The following is an 18714-nucleotide window of genomic DNA, read 5'->3' as shown; positions in this document are numbered from 1 at the left end:
CACTCCCCACAAAGGCTAACTGGGGTGTGCAGAGAGGGCCCGCAGCAAGGCCACACTAAACTAAACCAGTGGACCACTGCTGGTGGGACACTGCTGTGCCATCCGCATGAACAGAGCGCTGGCTGGCTCCTGCCATGCACCAAGTCTGTGTTCTAAAGTCAAAGCACAGAGTCTTCCTAGCACCCTCCTCACCTTTTGCTCCAACGTTTATCATGTCCCACTTTGCTTTGGAGAGATCTGCATAAGACCAGGAATTGCCTGTTGCTTTGAAAGGAGCATGCAGATGGCAGGGCCCTCTCAGGGAGCTCCTGAGAGGAAGGGCTGTGGACCTGCCATGCACACAGGCCACAGCAGGCATAGGGAGGTCACCGGCTAGTTCAGGTTCAGCCGGGACTGTGCCCTCACTTGCCCCCTCACCTGGGAGCCCTCACTGGGTACCTGGAAGCCCTGACAGCAGATGGCCCTGAGACCCTCCCAGGATGTGTCCCCCACCCCTTGGCCTGAGAGTGAGTGTGTGCATCCCTGTCTTCCCTCCCCTGTTCTCTGGGAGGGCAGCCGGCAGCTCAGCTTTGTCTCTGGGCCTTCAGCGCGGGGCCAGCCCTGGGCTGATGCTCCATGAGGTGCTGGAGGAGGGAGGAAAGGATCGAGCAAGCAGTGGGGCTCAGGTGAGGTGGAGCCAGGCAGTGTGGCAGGCCCTCAGGTAAAGAGCTAGGCCACATGTCTGCCAGGGCTGAAGATGGTGAGATGCACCCTTTCGGAGCTCTGTCGGTCCCGGGCCTGGCTTACCTCCTGAGTTCCCAGCCTTCCTACTTGGCCCACAACCCAGTGCTCGAGATGCCTGGGCAGAGATAGGGCCGGCGAGGGGCCGGCCAGCCTCCTTCTTGGCTCCAGAAACCTTGGAGAGGAAGGTGGCTCTGGGGTGGGGCCCGTGGGCTTCCCGACCTTGGAGCAGAGGCACAGCCTCCCGGCTTCTGGGATTAACCGGGCAGGGCTGTGTCCTAGATCACCATCCCGCGGGGGAAGGACGGCTTTGGCTTCACCATCTGCTGTGACTCTCCGGTCCGAGTCCAGGCCGTGGATTCCGGTGAGTGAGCATCTTGGGTGATGGCAGCCCCATGCTTAGCAAACAAGATGTTGGAACTGAAAGGGAAACCCCAACCCGGATTGAAGAGTCCTGGCCTTTCAAAATGAAAAGAATAATATTTTTAAATGACCATAGATGAAAGTGAGGTCTATGAAAATACACCTACTCTTTTTTTGTTTTGTTTTTAATCAAAGTGAAGATAGGCTTTTATATTTTGTTTCCCAGTCATTTCAAACAGGAACTAAACCTATATTTTCAGCAATGGCTGCATGGGAAAATAAGAATCGTTTATGAACTTGATTTGGAATCAGTATTTTATCCTAGTCCAGCCTGATGAGCCCTTTAAAATAGTCATTTCCTCTCTACTTTTCACAAAGAAAAGACTTCTCCTAGTCACAGAGTGAGCATCCTAAGAGGAGAAGCTGGGACGTGGCGATCTGGGGGCCTGGCAGCAAGGAAGGGTTCTTGAAGGGTGAGAGTTCCTGGGGAGGGAGGGGGCCTGGTGGTGAGGTTGGCAGCAGAGAGATCAGCCAGTACTGGGTCTGCGGGCAGGGAGGAAAGGAAGGCAAAGGGGAACCTCCTTCAAGATCCTTCCTGAGCACCTCCAAGGTCAGGCCCTCATGCACAGATGAAGAAACAGAGGGGAGCGGTCCTTGTCCAAGGTCACTGTGGAGGCAAAGGACCCCCAGGCCCTCTGAGGGGGTTGTGGGCTCCAAGGAGTTTTATTTGTCCCTGCAGGGGGCCCAGCTGAGCAGGCAGGGCTGCAGCAGCTGGACACGGTACTGCGGCTGAACGAGAGGCCCGTGGAGCACTGGAAATGCGTGGAGCTGGCTCACGAGATCCGGTGACCGGCGCGGCGGGCGGCCTGGGGCTTGGGGCTGCCTCGCACCTCCCCTCCCCTCCCCAGCCCTGGGCACACGCCTGGCCTGTCCCTCCTTCACATCTGCGAGCCATTTGCTTTGCTCCTCAGGAAATCAGTTACTTGGCCTGAAACTGGAAGGTTCAGGCTCCGAGCAAATTTGAATCCCAGAGCAAACAGTGGGAGAAGAAGCTCTCAGACACACCCTGTGGTTCATGGCGTGGCTCCAGGGGGTCGCTTTCTCCTTGAGCTCATTAGTTCTGCTACCTCAGAGCTAAGCCTTCTGTTTTCTAGGCTGGGTAGATGTTGCAGAGTGTTTTCAGTTGTATAACTAAACAGTTATTCTTTAAAATGTATCCTGGTACATAGTGGTACATAGTGGTACATAGTGGTACATAGTGTTAGTGGGTCAGTCGTGTCTGACTCTGTGCGACCGCATGGACTGTAGCCTGCCAGTCCATGGGATTCTCCATGCAAGAATACTAGAATTCAGGCAACCCATTGCAGGCAGAGTCTTTACCTTCTGACACCAGGGAAGACTTAAAATGTATGAAGTGAAGTGAAGTGAAATGAAGTCGCTCAGTCGTGTCCGACTCTTTGCGACCCTGTAGACTGTAGCCCACCAGGCTCCTCTGTCCATGGGATTTTCCAGGGTTGCCATTTCCTTCTCCAGGGGATCTTCCCAACCCAGGGCTCGAACCCGGGTCTCCCGCATTGTAGACAGACGCTTTACCGTCTGAGCCACCAGGGAAGTCCCTAAATGTATGGGACCCCTCAATTTTGACCCTCTGAGTTACAGCCCCATTTTAGGTTTGCTTCTAGAATGACTGGGTGAGGGGTTTACACAGGTGGCTTGCTTGCTTGTACTTTGTGTTCAGGAGGAACCTCACTAGTTGAATCTGGTCTTCTTTCTTTATTACCAATGCCCTTCCCAGCCCTTGCCAGTCAACTCGAATTGACCTCAGGGACCCCTTTGCTGTCTCTGCTTTAGCTGGCCTCTGCATCCTTTCCTGTTCTAGCACCGGGGGCTGCCCCTGTCCCCTTCCACTCTCTTCCTTTCTGCCCCCGCAGGCCCCTACCCTGCCTGACTTTGGTCTCCCCCAGACCCAACTTCCAGAGAAGGAAATGGCAACACACTCCAGTATTTTTGCCTGGAGAATCCTGTGGGCAGAGGAGCCTGGTGGGCTGCTGTCAATGGGGTCGCACAGAGTTGGTCATGACTGAAGCGACTCAGCATGCACGCATGCATTGGAGAAGGAAATGGCAACCCACTCCAGTGTTCTTGCCTGGAGAATCCCAGGGATGGAGGAGCCTGGTGGGCTGCCATCTATGGGGTCGCACAGAGTTGGACACGACTGAAGCAACTTAGCAGCAGCAGCAGCAGACTCAACGTCTCTTTGTGATCCCCTCTCCCCGCCACTTCCAGGAGCTGCCCCAGCGAGATCGTCCTGCTTGTATGGCGCATGGTCCCCCAGGTCAAGCCAGGGCCAGATGGAGGGGTCCTGCGACGGGCCTCCTGCAAGTCGACCCTCGACCTCCTGTCACCCCCCAATAAGCGGGAGAAGAACTGTACCCACGGGGCCCAGGCCCGGCCGGAGCAGCGCCACAGCTGCCACCTGGTGTGTGACAGCTCGGATGGGCTGCTGCTCGGCGGCTGGGAGCGCTACACCGAGCTGACCAAGCGTGGGAGCCAGCACACCCTGCCCGCGCTGTCCCGCGCCACGGCCCCCACTGACCCCAACTACATCATCCTGGCCCCACTGAACCCTGGGAGCCAGGTATGGACCGCCATTCCGGGAAGGTGAAGGGCTGGGGTCCCTGAGTGAAGCCGGGAAGAGGCAAAGACTCAGCTGTGTTGGGAGGAGCCTCCCAGGGGCTCGGCATAGGGAGCAGGGATGTGGGGTAAGCGGTCACTCCAAAGGGCCGTCCTGTCAAGCTGTCCTGGGCAGAGGGAGCAGCTGGATCTTTGTGGTCTCAAGGTATAGATTCAGGACCAGGGGATGTCATGGGGTGGAAGATTTCACCTCAAAAGAAGGAAGCAGCGCCTTCTGCCAGACGGCGCTTTTCCATAGCAGAATGGGCCACGTGGTGGGCGGTGAGCGAGCGCCTGTCGAAGGAACTTCAAGATGGTGAGGTGGGGTGATGGTGTGTGTGTATCCCAAGACACGGTTCCCCTGAGATACTCTGGGTAAAATGTGTCCTGAGGTCAAGTAAGCTTGAGAAACACCTCCTGCTCTCTTCCTCTTGGAGCAGATTCCCAGTGCGTGTTCACCTGCTTGAGGCTCTGAGGGCACCTGCAGCGAAGAAGGTGGTTCACCCTTGTTCGCCCGAGTGGTTCCCAAACTCCCCTGATGGTGTCCCCCTTTGTAGCAGAGTTGTTAGGTCCCTAGGGCCAGTGTTCCACAGCACATGCTTTGGAACAAGTTGCCATCAAGGAAATGGGGATCCAGCCAAGGAGTTAAACTCGATGACAGCTAAAGCCTCACTATACTCCAACATTCTGGAGGATTCTAGAGCCTGTGTTCCCTACAAGCCCCCTCTTGGTTTCTTAGCAGGATGGCAGTCTTGCCCTCATGCCCTGAGGGGCTTCCCTGCTATCCCCAGGCCAGGGCTGAGCAGCCTGCCTGGTTGTCTGCCCCGTGGCTGGGCTGAGGGGTTTTCTGTCTTTCCTTTGCAGCTGCTGCGGCCTGTGTACCAGGAGGACGCCATCCCCGAAGGTGAGTCTGTCCTCTGCTGCCCTGCCCTCCGAGCCCCAGAGAGATGGTGAGGTCAGCTGCCTCCTCCTCTGGCTGGGAGGCCTTCCCAACAGAGTCAGGACCCACCCCCCCAGCAGACTGACACAGACTGTCTCCTCTTGGGACCTCTCCTCCCTCACTGAGCCACTGTCTTTCTTCCTTGGATCCTGAACTGAGAAGGAAGCGAGGGCATCTTTTCAGAGCAGCCTAGAAGACGGTATTCAGAACTCAGGCACTCAGCTGAGATTCACCCAACGTTGTCTGTGCGTGTGCTTGGTCGCTTCAGTCCGACTCTTTGCGACCCCATAGACTGCAGCTCACCAGGCTCCTCTGTCCGTGGGATTCTGTGGGCAAGAATACTGGAGTGGGTTGCCATGCCCTCCTCCAGGGGATCTTCCCTACCCAGGGGTTGAACCTGTGTCTCCTGCATCTCCTGCTTTGCAGGCAGATTCTTTACTACTGAGCCCCCAGGGAAGCCCCTCAACCAATGTTACTAAGTGTAAGGTTCTGTAGGCACCGTGGTCAGGCTGACACAGGAAAGAGGCATGGAATTCAGAGCTGGGAGGTCTCAGATTGGAGTTGTGTGAGTTTAAACAACTAATGACCCCTCACTGAACCTCAGTTTCTTTATCTATAAAACAGGGCTGATAATTCCCACTTTAGAGGGTTGTCAGAAGGGATGAGGGAGATAATGGTTTTGAGTAGCAGCCTGTTTACTGAGTGGTGCTACACAGAAGATAGTTGTCTTTGAAGTGCACAAACGTCTCTGATGTTTGAATGGATTTTTCTCTATTGTTCAGAAAATGCTGGCCTTAGTTTTTAAGGGCCAGTGAGAGAAGCTGTCTCAAAACCAGCACCTTCTCCCAGGAGGCCTGAGGTGTCAGAGTTGATGCTGGAGTGGGCTGGGTTTTCTTTTAGGTCCTTTCTGCACTGGCTGAAGGCCAGATGGGATCTGGAAGGCTGAGATCAGCCTTGGCTGGTGGTCCATGGTACTGACCCTGATTTCCTTGAGCCCTTCCTTCAGAGCCCACAGAATGTCTTTTGACCTCCTGCCTTGAGAATGGCCTTTTCCCAGCCACTTGCTGACCTGCTCCCTCCCAGTCCCCTCTGTCAGTAGCACGAAGATGCTTGCTGAGAGCAGGTGTCTTTTGGGGGGAAAGGGCTGCCACCAGGCTCAGGGTTGAGAATGGAAGGCATCTTCATTCTCTCCAGGTGGGGCATTTGGGTGTTTGGGCTTGATTGGTTGGAAGTGAATCCGTGTTCCTTCCAGAGAGAAGTCTGGTAATGTTTCAACACTGAGTTTTAAAGAAAGCTTTTAGTTGGTGCATTAGGTTAAAGAGGAGACATCACTGCTAAATGGTGACCCCATTAAGGGCAGGGCCTAGGCCTGCTCCTCTCCATGTGTCTGGTGCTGGTCCCAGGGTCTGACAAACAGCAGGTACTCAACAGAATTTTAATTGAGTGACCAACTGAAGGGAAGTGACTTCGGTTGCCACTGCGGGTTTGCAGGCTGCTCGGGGGGAAGGGAGTTGGACAGGTGTGTCCCTGGAGGTGGGGAGGTGTGAATCCTTCTCGAGAGATGCCTCCTGGTGTCCTCCCAACTCCTATCCAGGTTTCGGTTCCCCTCTGACAGTACAGTGCTTAGCAAACCACGACGGGCACAGTCATGCAGGCCGTGGGAGAGGGACAAGTGAGGAAATGATGATGCTGTTAATAACAATGGTAACTTTTGAATGCATTATGTTAAGAACTTGACCTGACTTCATTTATTCTTCATGAGAATAATTATTTGGGGATTCAGGGATGTTTTTTTCTCCTTACCAGGGATCGAGCGTTCCTGGATCCTGGTCCTCAGGTTCTGAGGAAGGGGTGGAATTCAGGGCACAGATCTTCCCTTAAACGTACTTAGGGCTCTCCAGAGGCCAAGGCTGTCTGTCACCAGTTCCCGGCTTCTGTCCCCTCCTCTGGCCGGGCTGCCTGGCCTCCTGGTCTCCTCTCAGGAGAGTGGGTTGAGCCAACCTGAGTTGAACGGGGTCTGGTGCCTTTCCAGGGCCTGGGATGCCTGCCTGCTTGTCATTGGCATTTTCTCCCAACCCACTGATGCCCTGGCATTGTCCCCTGCCCTGTGAAGGTGGCCCAGCCTCACATTCTCTGCTGCTGGGGTGGGATGACTACCAGGGCTCTCCTCAGAAGCTGAGTAATTACTGTGCTTGGTCAGTGAAGCAGGTGTTGAAGGGGTGGATCGGGGTTTGGACCAGAGGGTATAAGTGGCAGCAGGTGGGAAAGTTAAGGAGTTTGCCTTCACCGAGCTCAGTAGCTGGGTTACAACTTGGACTGTTTCTTTAAAACAGATACTTCAAAAATCAGTTTTGAAGAATCAAGCCCACTTGCTATACATTATCCAGGGGGTGTGGACAGGGGACACAAAGACATACCACATAGGTTAGGGTGATCCCACCTTGTACCAGTTACTGATCAGATGACCTTAGGCAAGTCCTCCAGTCACTCCAGGCCTCAGTTGCCTTGTCTATAAAATGGGACTGCTTCCCTCCCGAAGGCATGGGTATGTGTCGAGTGGCTTACTCATGACTTTCTAGGCCCAAGGCAAAGATTCTACAATGCCTTGTGCAGCTGGGCTTGGGAAGGAAAGAAGTGGATGCCTTTAAAGGTCAGACCAGGGGACACAGGACCCAGATTTTGGCATTAGCAAACCCAACCCATCTGCTGCTGCTGCTGCTGCTGCTGCTAAGTCGCTTCAGTCGTGTCTGACTCTGCGACCCCATAGACGGCAGCCCACCAGGCTCCCCCATCCCTGGGATTCTCCAGGCAAGAACACTGGAGTGGGTTGCCATTTCCTTCTCCAGTACATGAAAGTGAAAAGTGAAAGTGAAGTCGCTCAGTTGTGTCCGACTCTTAGCGACCCCATGGACTGTAGCCTACTAGGCTCCTCCGCCCATGGGATTTTCCAGGCAAGAGTACTGGAGTGGGGTGCCATTGCCTTCTCCCCAACCCGTCTAAGTTGGGTCTGTTTTGCATGGTCAGTGCTGTGTAGTTTCACCTTGTCTGGTCTAGGCTTGGTTGCATCAGATTAGACTAGTTCCAGACTGACCCTGGGATCCCCCTTCATGGTACAGTTTGTGGCCCAGCATCCTTGTCTTAATGCCAGATGAGTAGATTATTCATCGACTTGGGTGTATAATCTTCGTGCCCTCAGACTCTGGTACCATTCACCAAACCCTTGCTCATCAGGTCTCTTGTGGGAGCCCCCGCCTGCCCTGGGTCAGCAAGGTAGCCATCCGTGTTATCTCTGCTTCGTGGAGGAGAACACTCTGGCTAAGAGGGCGATGGAGCCTGTTCAGAGTTGCACAGCCTGTCTCCGAGGAGGCCAGTGCTCCAGTTCAGGTGTCTGGTCCAACTCAAACCCAGTGCAGAGCTTGAGGGCCGGGATGGGTTCTTTCAGCAGAGGCTGCCAGCACAGGGCCCTCTGGGGCTGATGTCCGGGGTCAGAGCAGATGAGGAGCTGCAAAAGTGTCTGGCCGTGCATCTGGCCCCCACCCCTATCCTGGCTCATGCTCTTTTCCCTCTAAGTGACTCCTTGAAGAGGCAGGAAGTGGTTTAGGTTATTATAGTTTGAGCGCTGCCCCAAGATACTGCTGCAATGGGTGGTCACTTGTGTGTGTGAGCGGGGGGAGGGATGACTTGTTTTTCTCACCTTACTCTGTGAGAAGGGGAGGGAGGTGGGTGGAGGAAGCAAGGGTGAAACCTTCTGAGTTGGTTTTTCCTCTGAGGCTCTGGACTGCGCGTTGGTGGGGAGCTTCCCTGAATATAGCTGGGGTCAGGTCACCTGTTCACTCCCTGGCTGCCAGGATTGAGGGTGGCGGAAGGAGACCTAGTGGGCTAGGCAAGCAGATCAGGAAGGGCTGGTCGGTTGCCCGCCTGGCAGCAGGGATTCTTTGAAGGGGCTCAGGTGTGTGTGGAGCTTGAATACCCTGGAGTTTGTCTCCTACTTGCTTATGTCCAAGAATTCCTGACTTTTTAGATACTCCGTGTGGTGCCCATTGGATGAGACACGATAAAGACCTGTGTGCCACTCCTTGTCCAGTGGCGGACGTCTGTCCTGCAGTGTTCCCTTATAGAGGGACTCCCTGCAGCCCTCTGCTCTCTTCCCTGGGTTCGGTTCATTCTCTTTCTCTCGTTTCTCCTTTCTTCTCTCTTTTCTGATGAGAATAATTTCTGATGGCCAAGCCAGGGAGTACTTCCTGTCTGTGATGAAGCTGAGGCTTCCCAGTGTCCCTGGAGCACCTGGTCAACTTCCTTTTCTGAGTGGAGGAATCACAACAAGAACCACAATGGGTTAGCAGCTCACTTTCATGGCGCCATTACCAGGCCCCAGGCGTTGTTCTAGGGGCTTCACTTGGAGCACCTCCTTTAGTTCTCATGGCCGGCCCATGAACTTGGTGCTATAACTGCAGTGAGGAAATCAAGAGTCTGAGCAGGGAAGTGAGTTGCTGGTGGTTACCAAGCGGGGAGCAGAGAAGTGAGATTTGGGTGCAGCCCTCTGGCTCGGTCGTGTCTGACTCTTTGTGACGCTATGGACTGTAGCCCACCAGGCTCCTCTGTCCACGAAATTCTCCCAGCAAGAATACTGAAGTGGGTAGCCATTCCCATCTCCAGGGGATCTTCCCCACCCAGGGATCAAACCCAGGTCTTCTGCATTGGAGGCAGATTCTTTACTGTCTGAGCCACCAGCGAAGCCCCTTCTTTTCTTTCTTTTCTTCTCTGGCTCAGAGCTGGTGGGCTTCCCCGGTAACTGGAGCTTCAGTGCCACCCCTTATCCCAGACTGACTCAGAAGGCCAGGCTGCTCCAGCTCCCTTGGCTAGTTGAGGGCCGACCCCCACACGTCCTAGGAAAGCCCACTGTCTCTGCTATCACTGCGGAGACAGGACCTCCACTCTCTTTGTTTGAGGGACCTGGGAGTCAGCGGTGCTGGGTGTGCCCAGGGCGGGAATGCAGGCCGGGGGGAGCACACGTGCTCCGCCACCTGGAGTGCTCCAGCTGACTGATGGCTTGATGTGGGTCTGTGGGCCTGGTGAGGTCAGATCTTCTGATTTTTCAAATCTGAGAGACCTTCTGATTTGTAAAAGTATGAGGCCAAACCCATAGGCCTGATTCAGGTCCTGGGCCACCTGTATCATAGCTGGCAGTTCCCTGCCCTGTCCTTGCCCTGGAGGTGGAGGTTTGCATGTCAGTATCCCTCCCAGAGTGAGAGAGACTTGCTTCTGAGGTCTCCCCATCTTCTCAGCACCTTTCTCAGGGCTGGGCTCAAGGTAGATGCCGCTGGAAATGGCACCCGATGGCCTGAGACCGTGTGCCCTGTTTCTGCAGAGGCGATGCCTTTGTGGCGGGTGGTGGGGGATGGAAATGCCTCACAGTGCACCCCCATCTCTGTTCCACAGAATCAGGGAGTCCCAGTAAAGGGAAGTCTTACACGGGCCTGGGGAAGAAGTGTCGGCTGATGAAGACGGTGCAGACGATGAAGGGCCGCGGGAACTACCAGAACTGCCCCGTCATGAGGCCGCACACCCCGCACTCAAGCTATGGCACCTACGTCACCCTGGCCCCCAAGGTCCTGGTGTTCCCTGTCTTTGTCCAGGTGAGCTGATGGCCGACCCCCAGGGCTCCCTCTGGGGGAGGTGAGAGAAAGAGGGCCCTTCGCTCTGGGACTCAGAGATGGTGTCTCGTTCTAGAACTGGGGGAAAGCCAAAAAGCTTCGTGGCTCGGGATGCTGGGGGTGATACGGAGGGAGCAGAGGCTTGGGGGAGAAATAGGAGAGTGGGGGCAGGGAGGCTCGACATCAAGGAGGTCCCCCTCCCCTCCCACTCCCCTTTCTCTGGGCACACTGCAGGCACGCTGCAGTTGCCTGTTGTATCTCGCAGGGCCTGTGTGCCAAGGCCTCTGTTCCTGGCTCCTCCAGCGCTTTGTTGTTTGGAGACGACCAAGTGAGCGAGCCTCGAGGCCTGGCATCTTGTCTGGTCTCCTTGGTCTTAGCAAACACGTCTGGCCAGTACTAGCTGGTGGCCTGAGACTGTTTAGATTTCCCTTCTTCTATTTTTCTCTTGTTTTCCTTCTCTTCCTCTCCATTTCCAAGCCTTTATTTATTCTATCAGCCACATATATAACCCATGTGAGCACTTAGATAGCTTTCCTGTGCATGTCGTATTAAAAACCCCAGACTGTACTGTACATTATCTATTCTGTTGCCTTTTTTTAAATAAGAATTGCAGCATGAACGTTTCCTACACCATTAAGTATTCTCTGAGTCTGTGTTTTGCAGTGGTTGGATACTATCACAGGGATGTTTCATATCTATTTAACCAGTCCTCTCTTCTATTCAGAAACTTGTGTTATGTCTGCTCTCTTGTTATTGTAAATAACTGTGATGAAAATCCTCATGCGTGAATTGCCTCTCAGATTATTTTCCTTGGGAGAGATTCCTAGAAGTGAAACGACTGGGTCATCGGTCATAAACATCTTAAAGGTTCTTATACATATTTTGACAAATTGCTTTCCAGAAAGACTCTCGGTTTATCCTCTCATCAGCAACCTAGAGAAGGCATGGCCCCAAGAGCTTCATTTCTGACCATGCCTGCCTTCTCTGCTCTCCCTGGCATCCTTCTGGGCCTGTCACTGGCCAGTGGATCTTTGAATTCATGCTTTTTAGGATGCGTGCAGCATATCTCTGGCAGGTGACGTATGTCTCCCCAGACAGCTCCGTAGGCAGGGTCTGCCCTTTTGCCATTCTTTCCATCTCTCCTCTTTCTTGGGAGGTAACCGCAAAGGTCTTAGAATCCACAGGGCCCATTTTTCGTTTAAAAATTTTTACCAAAAAATTAAAATTAGTTTTAAAAAGTCATAAAAACTTTTGAGTTGTAAAATATATAAGCCAAAAATGGCATAACACTTAAATGGACAGTTTAATGGGTAATTATAAAGTAGATATCCGCTAAGAAAAAGGCCTAGACCATTGCCACCACCCCAGAGGCCGTGTGTCTCTCTTCCTGATTATAATACCCTCCTCGCCCAGAGATGTACCCACTAGTCTGACTTTGTGATAATCATTTCCTTGCTTTTCTTTAGTTTTACCGCCTATGTGTGCTTTCCTATGCGTGCTAAGTCGCTTTAGTCGTGACTGACTCTATGTGACTCTATGGACGGTAGCCCACCAGGCTCCTCTGTCCATGGGATTTTCTAGGCAAGAATAGTGGAGTGGGTTGCCATGCCCTCCTCCGGGGAATCTGCCCAATCCAAGGATCGAAGCTGCATCTCTTATGTTTCCTGGACTGGCAGGAGGGTTCTTTCCCACTAAGAGTGGGAGGTGGGGCTCCACAGTGGGTATGGGGCAGGGTCATGGAGTAGGGTGAGACGTTTGGGTGAGACTTGGTCCCTGGGAACTGACAGCAGAGAAGGAGTCAGTGAACTCAAGTGTGTTAATGAGTGTGGAGCAGGGATTGACCTGGCCTTCGAAGGCACTCAAGTGGCCAAACCTGGCCGGAGGCTCTCAGGATACTGCCAGAGGTGACCTGAGAGCCTGGACCTGACAGCGTGAATAAGAGAGAGGAGAGAGTGTGGGGGCTGGGAGGGCCCGGGAGCTCAGTGCAGTCAGGGAGCTGGGGGGCGGGGAGGCCCGGCCATGTGGTCCGACTTCCTGCGGCAAGTGTGTGAAGGCTGGTGGGGAAGGTCGCAGCAGCAGTTCCGCCCAGGATGAGCGCCTCTGTCTTTTTGTTTCTGTGTATGAGGGGGCGTGTGGGTTCTTGGGGTGTGGGGGCAGGGCTGGCAGTCTTCTGCGGCTGGCTTTGGCAGGCTGCCTCCCCCTCGCCCCCACCCACCTTCTCCACCAGGCCTCTTTGAACGATTGCCTTTGTTTACAGCCTTTAGATCTCTGCAACCCCGCCCGGACCCTCCTGTTGTCGGAGGAGCTGCTGCTGTACGAGGGGCGAAACAAGGCTGCCGAGGTAAGATACTCTCCTTCCCCAGGTGAGGTTTCCAGTGGGCTTCACCAGCCATCTTCCAGGCCCCTACATTTCCCCTCTTCTTGATAGATGCAGAATTGTACAGTCAGGGTAGGAAAGACCTGAAAAATCTTCCGTGCTCTCCTCTACCAAATGGCTACCCAACTTTTCCTTAGATACATCCAGTGACGGGGCGTTCACCACCTCTCAAAGCTATATAGTCAATCTTTGGCGGTCAGAAGGTTTTCCCAACCCCTAATAACATTCCACTGTTTAGCCCAGCTTTCTCTAAGGAACAGAAGAGATGGCAGTTCACCCCAGCTGTGACGAATGACTTTATGGGTGAGAAGATTAAAGCTGTTAGCCAAAGAGAATTTTTAGAAGAGCATCCATTACTTGGGTTCTCTGGGTGTGTATTAACCCAAACCACAAATCCTCTTTTGAGGGATAAGTCTATGATCTCTCTATGGCTCTAGCTCGGCCCACAGAGGCCTGGGTGTGGAGGCCACGCCGCTCTTCCTGGGAGCTGGCCCTGGCATATCTCTTACTGGGGGGACTTCACTCACCTCCACAGTCCCCAGAGTTGGCCAGGTTCCAGCTCAGTCTTCGTGAGTTTAAGTCTACTTGGGAACAGAGGTTGGAACCCTGGGATCTGACTGGTTTCCTGAGAGCCTTGAAGAGAGAATGGGGGCTTGTTGCCAATCAGGCCCTGATTCAGAGCTGGGAGTGTGGCTTGGCTGAGTTGAGAGGCAGCTTTGGGTGGTGGAAAGATCAGGAAACTTGAAGGCAGAAAGATTACAGCCAGCTCTGTTTTGCTGCTGGCTCACTTAAGACTTCTTCCTTCTTCCTCAGTCTTCCCATCTGAATGGTGGGTGTGTGTGTGTGTCTGAGGCAGCCATGGCAGGGTCTGAGGTCGGCTGATCTCGAAGGGTGTTTCGGCCTCAGCATTCTGGGACATTTTGTGTAGCTGCAGCGAAAGCAGGCTGTTGTCGTTTTGTTTGTTCAACAAGCAGACCAGAACTCATATTTTCCAAGTGAGCATTGTCTCTTTCAGGGGGGTTTCCCTGGGGAGACCGCAGGCTTATTTCCACCACACTGGTGTCGCTTACCACATTTCTGGACCTCCTTTTCCGGAACTTTCTTAAGAACCTTGGCATAGCTTCTGAATTGCCTCCATGGGAGTAAAACTTCATCTGTTGAGGGGGATTTCAGTTCTAAGAACAGGAAGTCCTTTGGAGCCATTCTTGGTAAGTAAGTGTGTAGTGGAGCTCAGTCAGGTAGCAAAGGTCAGAAACAGAGGTGTGGCCACAAATTCACAAGACTCAGGAGAAGACAGTGAGAAGCGGCAGCCACCCCGGAGTACACCTGTGTATCCAAATGTGCTCTTTTGTTCCCTCACTCACTCACCATTAAGCCCACAAACATTAAACATTTCTTCTTTAGCCTTATTGTGTACACATTTTCCATGCTGGGTCCCTGGTGGCTCAGATGGTGAAGTATCTGCCTACAGTGCGGGAGACCGGGGTTCAATCCCTGGGTTGGGAAGATCCCCTGGAGAAGGAAATGGCAACCCACTCCAGTATTCTTGCCTGGAAAACCCCATGGACTGTAGCCTACCAGGCTCCTCAGTCCATGGGGTTGCAAAGAGTTGGACCCGACTGAGCGACTTCACTTTCATATTCCATACTTGATCCCAGTTAACTTTTTTTTTTCTGAAATATTTAATCGTTAATCTGACTGTGCTGGGTCTACATTGTGGCATTCAGGGTCTTTTAGTTGCGGCTTATTCCCTGAACAGGGATCTAGTTCCCTGAGCAGGGATCAAACCCTGAGCCCCTTACATTGGGAGCATGGAGTCTTAGACAGTGGACCACCAGGGAAATCCTGATCCTGATTAATTCTTGCAGCTTCCTGAAGAGAGGAACATTTGACTCCAATCAGTAGATGAAACTAAGCCTCCAGTGAGATTAACTAGCACCAGTGGGCTTCCCATGGTGGCGCTAGGGGTAAAGAACCCACCTGCCAGTGCAGGAGACATAAGAGACGTGGATTCGATCCCTGGGTTGGGAAGATCCCCTGGAGGAGGGCACAGCAACCCCCTCCAATATTCTTGCCTGGAGAATCCCATGGACAGAGGAACCTAGTGGGCTACAGTCCATGGGGTCATTAAGTGTTGGACACAACCGAAGCGACTTAGCATGCATGCAAGAGTCTCAAGGCTCCAAAAAGATGTAGCTACAGTTAGCACTTGGGATCTCTCTGGCTCAGCAGTGCTTCCCAGGATTCCATGCTGCCTCTGGTGTGTTTGTTTAAAAACAAATTAACAAACAGAAGCTGAACCCAGGGTCTGATAATAGTTAACAGTCTATCCAAGAGTTCTTCATCCAGTGGGTATTTGGAGCCTAGAACTAAGAGACCCCTTCTGAAGATTGAAAGAAGAGATTTGAAGACAAGTAAAAATAATCCACTCCTTTTTCTTGAAATATGATAGGAAGCAAATATTTGGATATTGGTAGCCTGTCATGCTATTCAGGCCAAAAATACAAAGCAATTCACGAGGAGTTTGGATAAGTTTGGAGAATCACAGCGAAGGCTGGGTCCACAGGAGTTGTCTGTTCTTACTGCTTCCCTGGAACTCTCCTGCTGATTGTCTTCCAGCCTGTTCTTGAGTGTGCAGAGGCAGTCCCTCTGGACGGTGGTTTTCTTACTAGAGAGTGCTAATTTGTCTCAAGTTCTCCCTGGTGCATGACAGAAATCTTACCTCCTGGAATGTTCCCCCTTGGTTCTTTGTCCCCTCTCTTCTCTGGGCATGCTCCACGAGCTGATCCAACCCCACATCCTGAACTGCCCTCTTCACACCTGCTCCCAGAAGTCACAGACTTGATTAATGTGCCCTGAGACCAAACCAGCGTTTGGGCACAGCCTTGTTTCTACATTCAAATCCTGGTTATCGAGCATCTGCAGTGGAGCCAGGCCCTGTGTTGGAGGTTCCAGGAGCTCCGTGGGGCTCAGGGACACACCCTAACTTTACACGCTGACTCACTGAGTTTACCATTAACTCAGGCACCAAGATCTTTTCTGCCAACCTGCCCTTAGGTAAGATTGCTGGGAAGAAGCTTGGTTAGGACCACGTGGGATTAGTGATCCTTTAAGTTGCAAGGATTTCCTAACCAAACAAGCCGGCAACTCTTGACCCTTTGGGAAAACAGAAGTGTCCTTGGAGCAAGTGTGAGGAGCCACCCGGCAGCCCCCACAGCCTGCTGTGGGAGGTGAGCCGGGCCCTGGGCTGTGGAGATGGCCGTCACTGCTCTTGGGCCGCCGTGACTTCTCGCGGGCTGCTGGGGAGGTAGGAGAGGGGCACGCTGGCCTCCCTGCGCTGCCTCCCACTGTGCGCCAGCTCTGTCCTTTCCCTGACCTGACTTTTGGGGAAATTCTTCATTCAGGCCTTAATCACTTCCTGTCTAGACCACATTCTCAGCTCTGGGAATCTGGGCCAGAGCAGCGGCTTGGGTCTTTTCTCACCTTGCTAGTGGCTCTTCCAAGTGCCCTCCAGCTGGCTCTTGTAGGCTGGGGCTGGGGTTTTTTTTTTAAATTTTTAGTCTCCTCACAGACTGTCGCCTCTGACCCCTCCCCTGCCAGCTCCCCTGTGGGTCCGGAGGCCGCTTCCAGATTCCCACTGAGTCGTCAGGGGAGCCTGAGGCTTCGCCTCGTGTGTGCCTTGTGCAGGGCCTTTCTCTTTTCTGCTTTTTGGATGCTGACGTCTTCTTCTCAGGAACCAACACCTAAAATCCTTCTGAACTCTGGCCCATGTTCGTGCCCTCCCTTAACTTCACGGTCTTGTCTCCATTGCCCCTCTCTCTGGGTTCCAGCTTGGATTCTTTCACATTCAGGGATAGGACAGCTGTAGGTGAGACTGCTGGGAAGAAGCTTGGTTACGACCATGTGGGATTAGTGATCCTTTAAGTTGCAAGTATTTCCTAACCAAACAAGCCCTCAACTCTTGACCCTTTGACAAAACAGAAGTGTCCTTGGAGCAAGTGTGGGGAGCCCCCTGGCAGCCCCCATGGCTGTCCCCCCACACGGTGAGAGCTCTGGGGTCAGCCAGACCTGGGCACTGGTCTGTCCCTGCCTGTGTGGCCTCCGACAGGTCACTTAACCTCTCAGAGATACTGGGTCCTCCTCTATCCAAGAGGGCAATGATGTTGTTTACAAGTCAGGATCCATCGAGCAGAAAGTAAGTGTTCAATAAATGGAGACTTCTGTGGGCCGTGTTGGGTCAGGGCTGTGATGGGAAGGGGGTTGGAGAGGGTCCCCACCAGGATCCCTTCCAGCCCAGTGCTCAGGAGTCCTCATGTTTGGTCCCATCGGAGAAGCCAGAGCCCCCTGGGGAGCCTCCTGTTCAAGGGTGCCCTCTGTTGTCTCTGTGGCCCGGATTCTGTCAAATCTCTGTGTGCCAAGTCATCCTAAGAAAAACACGTGTTTTTAAATTATAAAAGTAACAGGTTCTCATTGCCAAATAATGCAAATCAAACAACTGTATAAAGTAAAATCCTCCCCATAGTGAAGACTGTGATGAGTACCTTAGACTTGAAAGTATGTAGAAATATAGACAGATTATGGGGCTTCCCTGGCAGTCAGTGGTTAAGAATCTACCTTCCAATGCAGGCAACGTGGGTTCCATCTGTGGTCAGGGAACTAAGATCCCACGTGCTGCTGAGCAGCTAAACCCATGGGCCACAAAGCCCAAATGATGCGACGAAGGTCCCTCATGTCACAACTAAGACTCAGTCCAGCCAAAGGAATAAATACTTTTCAAAAATATAGACAGATTGACAGTTCTGCTTTACAAATTTGGATTCTATGCTAGGTACTTTTGCACATTGCAGTATTCTGATTTATGACAAACAGATTTCCATTTCTGCCCACACAGTTCCATTTTATTCTTTTAATAGTTGCATAAAATTCTACCATATGAAGTTAGTTTATTCATCTTCTCTTAATGGGCATTTATGTTCTTTTTTTTTTTTTTTTTTTTTTTCGTTACAAAAGTGCTACTGAGAACATCCCTACACATTCACATTTATATGTCCTTGTAAGAATTTCTATAGGCTAGGGTCTTAGAGGTGGAGTTGTTAGGTCATCTCCAACAGTCTGACAGCTAAATGGCAGCATGTTGACCGTCTGAATTTGAGCAACAAGCCAGCGCACACTCACTGTGGCCCTTCCGTAGTGCATGCCGACCCTCTGGCAGACTCTTCCTACTCCAGATGATGTGAAATGTCAGATTTTGATACCTCAAAGGGAAGTCCACATAATTAATAATATTTTGTTTTCTTCAGAGAATCTAAAATAGGATTTTTTATTGCTTTTGACTAAAGGCCACTGCAGGATTTGCAAAACAAAGCTCAGTGTAATCTTTACTGGCATTAGAGGATCAAGTGGATTTTTTTTTAGCATAAAACTATGTGGAGCATGCCTGGTGGTTTACCTATAATGTCTAAAAATATCTTTCTCCTTTATTTTCGGAGCAGCTAATGCATCAAAGAGATAAAAGTTCTGTGCGTGTCTGTATTGGGGCGTAAGTAACTGACTTTTTCATGATGTGATTGTGCATGGATGCAGTTGAAATTATCGGCAAGGAACTTGATAAGAGCATGCATATGGCATGGTGCCTCAATTTATAGTCTACACAGAGCTTGTGAAAGAAGCCTGTAGGGAGCCTGGCAGGGACTTTCTCCCTGTTTGCATGGTTTTCTCAGATGAGAAAACTGAGGCTGAAGGGATCTGGGGACTTCACCAAGTTTTCATGGCTGCTTAGTGGGACAGGAGCCTCGAGTTCTGACTCCAAGTCTAGTGCTCTTCAGCTAGACACTTAGAGGAGGACGCATGTGAATGTGGTATCTCTGGTAGCTCAAGGTGGCTTCCAAGCCGAGGGCCCGAGTCTGGAGGTTGCAGAGGCATTTGGTCAGGAAGGTGGGCCTGTGGGGTGTCTGGCTGTTGAGAGGCTTGTTGTTATTTAGTTACTC

At 52.3% G+C, this 18714-nt stretch overlaps 1 protein-coding gene across 5 annotated transcripts in view; it reads left to right on the top strand.

The window, feature by feature from the left end:
• The window catches only part of RGS3 (regulator of G protein signaling 3), a 136387-nt gene that overhangs the window by 40390 nt on the left and 77283 nt on the right, over window positions 1–18714 (top strand). For all 5 annotated transcript variants that reach the window (XM_042242856.1, XM_060408876.1, XM_027964091.2 and 2 more), the window contains 6 exons: window positions 1003–1084; window positions 1823–1928; window positions 3370–3721; window positions 4621–4660; window positions 10136–10332; window positions 12608–12691. In XM_042242856.1, the coding sequence (XP_042098790.1) occupies window positions 1003–1084; window positions 1823–1928; window positions 3370–3721; window positions 4621–4660; window positions 10136–10332; window positions 12608–12691 (861 nt within the window). The remainder of the gene's footprint in view (window positions 1–1002; window positions 1085–1822; window positions 1929–3369; window positions 3722–4620; window positions 4661–10135; window positions 10333–12607; window positions 12692–18714) is intronic.

Source organism: Ovis aries, chromosome 2 (assembly GCF_016772045.2).
Source record: "Ovis aries strain OAR_USU_Benz2616 breed Rambouillet chromosome 2, ARS-UI_Ramb_v3.0, whole genome shotgun sequence".
Lineage (NCBI taxonomy): Eukaryota > Metazoa > Chordata > Mammalia > Artiodactyla > Bovidae > Ovis > Ovis aries.
Note: the sequence above shows the minus strand (reverse complement) of the source record. Positions and strands in the feature narration are given on the sequence as shown.